The 8,418-nt window shown below is 42.5% G+C and overlaps 1 protein-coding gene across 2 annotated transcripts in view; it reads left to right on the forward strand.

Moving 5' to 3' along the window:
- Positions 1-7,535, forward strand: part of RFTN2 (raftlin family member 2) — a 48,152-nt gene extending 40,617 nt beyond the window's left edge. The window contains exons 8-9 of one of the 2 annotated variants that reach the window (XM_081180700.1): positions 1,442-1,520; positions 6,736-7,535. In XM_081180700.1, the coding sequence (XP_081036826.1) occupies positions 1,442-1,520; positions 6,736-6,999 (343 nt within the window). In that variant the 3' untranslated portion in view covers positions 7,000-7,535. Of the gene's footprint in view, positions 1-1,441; positions 1,521-6,732 lie in introns of both variants that reach the window. The other variant, XM_081180699.1, reaches the window with a different exon arrangement.
- Positions 7,536-8,418: the final 883 nt, after the last annotated feature.

Raw genomic sequence — 8,418 nt, forward strand, 5'->3', positions numbered from 1 at the left:
CCCCAGCCACTCTGGGCGGCTTCCAAAAAAATATTAAAATACTTTAATACATCAAGCATTAAAAACTTCCCTAAAGAGGGTTGCCTTCAGATGTCTTCTAAAAGTCTGGTAGTTGTTGTTCTCTTTGACATCTGGTGGGAGGGCATTCCACAGAGAAGGCCCTCTGCCTGGTTCCCTGCAACTTGGCTTCTCGCAGTGAGGGAACCACCAGAAGGCCCTCAGTGCTGGACCTCAGTGTCTGGGTAGAATGATGGGGGTGGAGACGCTCCTTCAGATATACTGGACCGAGGCCATTTAGGGCTTTAAAGGTCAGCACCAACACGTTGAATTGTGCTCGGAAATGTACCGGGAGCCAATGTAGGTCTTTTAAGACCGGTGTTATATGGTCTCGGCGACCGCTCCCAGTCACCAGTCTAGCTGCGGCGTTCTGGATTAGTTGTAGTTTTGGGGTCACCTTCAAAGGTAGCCCCACATAGAGCACATTGCAGTAGTCCAAGCAGGAGATAACCAGAGCATGCACCACTCTGGCGAGGCAGTCCGCAGGCAAATAGGGTCTCAGCCTACGTACCAGATGGAGCTGGTAAACAGCTGCCCTGGACACAGATTTGACCTGTGCCTCCATGGACAGCTGTGAGTCCAAAATGACTCCCAGTCTGCGCACCTGGTCCTTCACCTGGTGGAAAGGTGGGGAAACCAGTTGCCAGAACAATTTAGCATCGTTCTTTAAGGAAGTGTTTAATAGTAAGGACCAGGAAATATATTCAAATGGCCATTTCTTTGTTGCTGACAGTGCTTTATATTCTCTTTTAAATTCAAGATAGGCTGGAGGTAAGTGACTTAAGACCTACTTTCCTATACTCTTTTCAAGAGTCCCTAAGATCTTTTTTCTTTCCATGACAATCATGGTCGAACCAGTCACGCCCTGTGGAATTAATGGTTTTGTCACCTGAATTTACCTTAGTTGAGACCACATCCTTTAGGAGTTCAGTAAGATTATCATGTGCCTCAATAGAAGCTTCTACAGATTGACCATTTATAATTTTTGATCTTAAATGAATTGCTGGTTCCGAATTGAGTCTGGTGTTAACTGCAGTAGACTACAGTGGTACCTCAGGTTACATACATTTCAGGTTACAGACGCTTCAGGTTACAGACTCCACTAACCCGGAAATAGTACCTCGGGTTAAGAACTTTGCTTCAGGATGAGAACAGAAATCGTGCTCCGGCAGCACGATGGCAGCAGGAAGCCCCATTAGCTAAAGTGGTGCTTCAGGTTAAGAACAGTCCTCCAGAAAAAATTAAGTACTTAACCAGAGGTACCACTGTACTTCAGAGACCGTTTTATTCTTTGCTTCGTAGGGACGTCTGCCTCACGGTTTGGCACGTGCAATTAATTAACTAATAAGCAAACGTTCTAAAAGCAGCTTCTTTCGTTTTTCAGCGAGGGAAATTTGGCCACAAAGCAAGTTGTTTTCCTCCAGAGGCCTGTTATGTGGAGCCCAGCTGCTCAGACGCCTGAGGTAAGAACGATGATCTGAGTAGGTATGAGCGAACAGAAAGATTGCAGGTGTGGGTGTGGTGCAACGGCTGTTAAAATTAGCCTGTGTTGTTTGCATGCGTCTGCTGTGCTTCATGACCGAGCAAGAGGCGTTTAAAGCCTCAGCCAGAGTTCTTGGCTCATGGGATTTTGCCCAACTTTTCTCCTGTTCTCTTCTTTAAACTTGCTTCTTCACAAATAGGCTAAGATAACACTGTGTAGACTTAGAAAATAATAATAATACAACAACAACCACTAGCTTTCCCCCACCCTTAGATTCTTTGTTGAATTTTCTGCAAAACCATTTGGCATTCCTCTGCAATTCAGGGCAAGCATACAAATTATGCCTGGGGCTGTGTCTGGGAAAGAAAGAACTTCATTATAACCCCAGCAGCAGCGACAGAGGTTTCCTTCCCCCCCCCCACTCCACAATAAGGAGCACATTGTGTGGGGTTACGCAATGACTAGGATGAGCTGTGCGACAGACTATTATCCGTTTCCTCACGGGTTGAAAAAAAAAGACGTTAAAAGGGCTCAGAATAGTTTGTGCAGTTGCTGACCTCAGATGATCCGTCGTCCAGCTGGGCAATTTCCCTGCGAGGAGTATCTGTGCAAAAACCACACTGGCTATTTTGCTGCTGCCTGAGCAGGGTGTGGTAGCAGAGGCCCCACAGCCAGCAGTTGCCCTCTCTCCATAGTCACCGTGGCCTGATCACTGGGTTATTATTAACATTTTCCTTTACGGGGCATCCCTACAAGCTACCATTAGGTAAAGGTAAAGGGACCCCTGACCATTAGGTCCAGTCGTGGCCGACTCTGGGGTTGCAGCGCTCATCTTGCTTTATTGGCCGAGGGAGCTTCCTTCTTTTTAAAAAAAAATAATAATTTTTATTAACAGGCCAATCACATCACATTATCCATATCACATTAATTCCAAATTATACAGCCAGATTTTAAATTTTGTTGAGGGTACCCATTCATCAAGCTTTGCACAAGTCCAAAACAGGCATCACTTATCTTCCTGCTTTAATTAGTCAGTTCTATCCAGTTTGATCCGGATAGTCCTTTATTACTTCCTTTCTCTTCTTGTTGTTATCTTATATTCCTTTCTTTGCGATCTCTGATGATTTTCACAAGCAGGTCATAAACTGATATATCTGTGTGGGTTTTGTACTCTTCCAAAAATCATATCGGTCAGGGACGGACTCTGTTCAACGCTTCCATAAACAAAACTAATCTCCGGTCTGTCCTTTATTTTTCTCAGCCTTACCAAATAAATCAAATGAATCAGGGGGCTCTGCCAGGTCAAACTTGCATTCCAACATTCCTTCTCATTCTAGCGATCCTGATTCTCCTCTCCCTGTCCTTCTTTCTCCGGCAAGCCTGTCTTGGCGAGAAGCCATTTTTTAACTGCGTCATAGAAATTTTCCTCTTCTCACCGTTCACCAGTCTTCTCTCCTTTTATAATCCATCCCACACAGTTCTTAAAATCCTGCTTATGCTTAATAAAAACGTGACGATCTTGTTTCTATCTGGGGTGAAGGGTTATTAATATCACATCGTGCAAAGAAAAAATGAGTTTTTTCCTCCACACACCCCCCCCCTTCGTTCCAAACATACAGTCTCCTTGTGGTAATTCATCAGAAGATTTACTTATCCGTCCGTCACTCCTGGTCGCAGAGCTAGGACTTGTAGTCCAAAAACAGCTGGTGACTACTTCGACCCGTGTTTTGTTAGCCCAAAAATGGAAAATGAGCGAGGTCCCAACTAAAGAAGAATGGCAACTTAAATTGGTGGGATATGCGCAGCTTGCGGACCTAACACAGAATAAGAGGACATAGGTTTAAAGAAGATTGGAAAATGTTTATTGAATATTTGGGGGGAATTGTGCACACTTGAAAACATTGGCAGCGTTAATATAAATTCAACCGTGTATACAAGTTTTGATACATCCATCATGGGAAACTGAATTGTTTTGTTTATGTAAAATATGCAGGGATTTATGATATGCAAAATGAACCATGGAAAGTGAAGAAGGGAAGTCATTGATATTTTAAGGTTGTTTAAACAAATATTCCAAATTGTAAAACAGAAAATTTAATAAAAATATATAATCAGCTGGTGACCCAAGTTTAGGAAACCCTGCTCTAAACTAAAAAGTCCCAAACATGGTGACCTTTCCTCGTAGGGGAGTTTCCCCATCCCTTCAGTCTTTTGTGTTGCCCTTTTCTAAACCTTCCCCAATTTTTCGATATCTTTTTTAAAGAGAGGGAACCAGAACCGTGCAGAGTCACACCATAGCTTTGTATAACAGCGTTATGATATCAGCAGTTTTTGATTCCTTTCCTAACGATCCCCAGCATGAAATGTACCTTTTGCCGCAACTGCTGCACACCGTCTCTGATCAAAGCATTCAGAGATGGCTGCACATTATTCCTGTTCTGGCATCAGCAACTGTCTAGTGCATCCAGTTCTCAGTCCATGCATGCACAAAAGCCTGTTTCCATGGGCACATGCGTTGCTCTCACTGATTCAGGATGAATGGCATGCACAATAGAAAACATCTCCTATTCCTCAGTTTTTTCAAGGCAAATTCTGGATGGGCCCAGAAAAAGTTAGGAACACTTACACTGCAATCCTGCACATATCTACTCACAAGTACTAATTAATTCAGTGGGGCTTACTCCCAGTATATAGGACTGCAGCCTTAGGTCCTATTGAAATCAGTGGGATTTAAGTCATCATGACTTTTTGAATTCCTTTCAATGATAACTACAGGCGACCAAGTTGCGTTGGATCTAAGTTAGCATAAACTTTTCTTTTAACATTAAGTGCCAACTTTTAAAAAATTATTAAATTGACATTCAGGAAAAACTGTCCTTTTAAGGAGCTCCAGAAAGGCACATTCGTTCCGTTATCTTCTAAGCTATTAAACCTAGAGTGCAATGCAAGTCTACTCAGCAGTTAAGTCCCAGTGGGGTTTGCTCCCAGGTCAGTGTGCTAATACAATTGCCTTAACAACTTTCTGTGCATAACATCCTCAGAGATTTAAGATTAAAATGTGAGGCATCAAGCACAAACTGCCCCCAAGAAATTTATTATTCCTACTTTTATTTTTTTAAAAAAACCTAAAACAAAATAACTAGATTACAGTAATGTAACATTTATTTAAAATTATCTTCAGTGAATTGGCAGCCCTCTCTCTCCCTGTTTCCTTCCTTCGCTGCTTTTTTATAATGAGGAAAACAGAAGAAGGAAAGAAATGTGATCGGGGGAGCAGCTCTGTTTAAAAACCTTTGCTCTGGCTGAACCGCTACTGCATTACATGCCGAAGTAATATTAAGTTCTGGGAGATTTCCTTCCAGAGATGTAATAAGCCAAGCAGCACAGGAAGCATTTAAGAACTCCCATAACTTTTACGTACTTTAATGTGCCCTGTTTTGCATAGGAAGGGTATCAGCGGGCTGCCCCATTCTGGCAAATACCTCCCACATACTAGTCCAGGAGTCGCTGAGGTTTTCAGTTACAACGAAATCAAAGAGAGGGTACAGAATGGCAACCTTATGCCTCAGTACCTCAAAGGCTGCAAAGGTCAAACAACTGCTGATCCCCACCCCCAGGGCTATTTGACAGAGAATATTTAAACCGAAGAGCAGAGACAGACGTCCCTCCTCTTCTGTGCTTCAAAGATTCACCCGTCCCTTTTGATTCAGATCCTTTAGAAGCATTTTTCAAATCGCAGTCCCCTATAGCTAGCAGCTGCCATTACCTTGCTAAAGTTGCCCGTGTTGTGGCGCCTTGTAAATGATGCTGTTTAATCCATTATAGTCACTTTGATGAGACAAAGGGGTGGCTCCAAGCTTACAGGGCCACCCTGACCATGTCTCCTCAGAAGTAAGTCCCACTGAATCCAAGGAAACTTATTCCCAAGTAAATAGGGTTGAGGATTGCAGCCTTTGTGAATAGGCCCATTGAAATCAATGGGACTCGTCGGTTTCAATGGGTCTTCTCGAGACTTTGTAGATGACATGGAGTTCAGGGGGAAAGGGGAAGAGGACAAATCTTATTCCTAGAATTGCCCACTCAGTACTAAACAGAGGCTAGGTAAAGGTAAAGGTACCCCTGACCATTAGGTCCAGTCGCGACCGACTCTGGGGTTGCGGCGCTCATCTTGCTTTACTGGCTGAGGGAGCCAGCATACACCTTCCAGGTCATGTGGCCAGCATGACTAAGCCACTTCTGGCGAACCAGAGCAGCGCACGGAAACACCATTTACCTTCCCGCCGGAGAGGTACCTATTTATCTACTTGCACTTTGACGTGCTTTCGAACTGCTAGGTTGGCAGGAGCAGGGACCGAGCAACGGGAGCTCACCCCGTCACGGGGATTCGAACCACTGACCTTCTGGTCGGCAAGTCCTAGGCTTTGTGGTTTAACCCACAACGCCACCCGTGTCCCTAAACAGAGGCTACAGGAAACCAATGTTCCAGTGGGAAGAGCAATGCTCTAATCACACACGCCATGCTCCTGAGGCTCCGATACCAGTTCAAGTATTGACTATGAAGTATTGATTTAGATTCCTAATGCAGACCCAAGTCGTATCTCTGAGAGCTTACTTTTATGTTCTGCTTGGTTAAGAATGCCTTTGGAGAATTATTCTAAGTAACCCTCTAGGTCAAAATCGCGGCATCTCCAGCATCACAAAAATATGCTTTTGAGCCCCAGCCCGTTATGCAGACAGGACCAAATTAAGGATTCCTTATCCGAAAGCTTCAATGGGTGTTGGGAGTGTGAGATTCTTTGCCTGTTGCATTAATTTTTGGTCCCTGTTACAATGTAAGAGTATGGCGCAAAGTTATTACTTGGCAGGGTCCCCCCGTAGCTCACTTGCACAGCATCTAAAGCCTTTTCAAACTCCTGGGAACTTGGCTTTACTCAGCATTGGCCACACATAATTATGAAGACAGGGATGGGGAGCTCCATGCCAGAACTGGAGCTAACTTTCGCTTCAGACAATAGATGTCAAAGTTTCTATCACTGCACAGGAAACCAGTGCGTGGGACCAGACTGTAAATTCTGCAAATATTCAGCCATTTCATTCTCGATTCTTTTGTTCCCAGATCCAAGTGCACATTCTTTCAGTTCCCTTCCTCTGTGAACTCTTAATTCAAATATTCTTCTTTTTTTCCATTTCAGAAGAAATCCACCAAGCAACTTAGAGAAGAAAAGGGAAAGGTTCCCAGCAGAAGTGTTGGATTAGACACAGCTACTTCCCAGCCTGCACAAAATACACAAGCTACGGATGAGTTTCATCTATCGCCTTCTGCAGAGTGTTGGCCCAAGGACAGAGCAGTTCACTTTGAAAGCTTCGCCGGATTCAGCAGCAGTGATGGCATACTAAGGGAACTAGATGATGGGCAGTTTGACCAAGAAGATGGAGTCACTCAGGTTACTTGCATGTGACCAGAAAATGGATTAGATGGACCTGTACATATTTTTTTTAATGTAAAAATAGAATTTGCTTTTTATATGTGTCGGTATAATTTTCTCCCTTTGTCTTATACAAACATGTGCACATTATACTTCCCCACAACTCTGTAAATATGCTGATAAAAAAGGTAAAGGTAAATAGCACAACTCTTATTTGTTTAGTGTTGGCGGAAGTGCTAACTTTTGAGTGAGGTCTGTTTTACTGGGATTTTGAATTTCTAGAACAGCACTATATGACGTCTCAGCAATCTTTCTGTCAATTGGAAACAACTGCAGATAGCGTGTTGCCTTCTGCTCTTCTGCAAAACATAAGACTTTTTGCAAAGTGCTTGAAATGTAATACAGCAGCATTTCTCTTAATATACTGTTTTAAATATCATAAGGTTTAACACCAAATTAAAACTGTACATAGAGAACCGTGTGCCATTTTTAGGTTTCAGGTTTAAACTCTCCTCGTGTTAAGAGTGCAAACTCAAACGCTATAATAAAAAATTGGTACTAAAAACAAATCACTAATAGTGTGCAGTCATAAGTGTTATTAGGTGGCTATTTGTGAATGACTGGAAATCATGTCCGACAGAAGAGAGATAAACGGGTTTAAACCCAGTGCCTTGATTTACTTTTCGTTGTAGAGGCCTTACGAATATATGATGCTGCATTGTACAAAGGTTTAAAATACATGTGAGATTAAAAGTCCCTGTGCAGGCTTTTAAAAACACAAATTGCATCAGCAGGAGTGATCATTAACTGGATCAGAGCAGTCAAGGGGTGGGAATTCGACCCTTTCCACCCCTGCAGCGGTTCTGACGAGCATTGCTCTTCTGAAGCTGATTATTTCCTTTATGGGGAAAATCTCCAGATAGCTTTATTTCTAATAAATCCTCTGCAAGTAAGACACGACACATTCAAGTCATATCCAGTGAACTCAATTAATATAGACTCTTTGGCTGCACCAAGGAATTCTATGTATGAAACTTCAGAAAATCTCTTGATTAAAATAATTTCAAAACAATTTAGCAAAATAGACTGGTATGGAAAAAGAAAAAGATTTAATTGCAACCTCTATTTTTTTTTTTACAATGTAATTCAAAAGACAGACACATCTCAGTTTCCCTATAATGCAGAATGTAAGTTAAACCCTCAATATATATTTACCATACAAAGTCAATAGTTCACTTATGCTTACTGAAGTTCTACAGTATCAGCCAGGCACACGTGTGCACACATTATCAGAGGTACTCGAGTCAACAGCATTAAAGGTTACAAGCAGTGCCCCAGTTACTTAACTTGATTATATGAAGTCAAGTTTACAGTGCAGAATTGGATTTATTTGCTAAAAACAAGATGAGCCATTTCAGAGGCATACACCAGAATAATATGGAGATGTGTTGA

This window comes from Podarcis bocagei (assembly GCF_964188305.1).
Source record: "Podarcis bocagei genome assembly, chromosome: 1".
In the NCBI taxonomy this organism is placed as follows: Eukaryota; Metazoa; Chordata; class Lepidosauria; order Squamata; family Lacertidae; genus Podarcis; species Podarcis bocagei.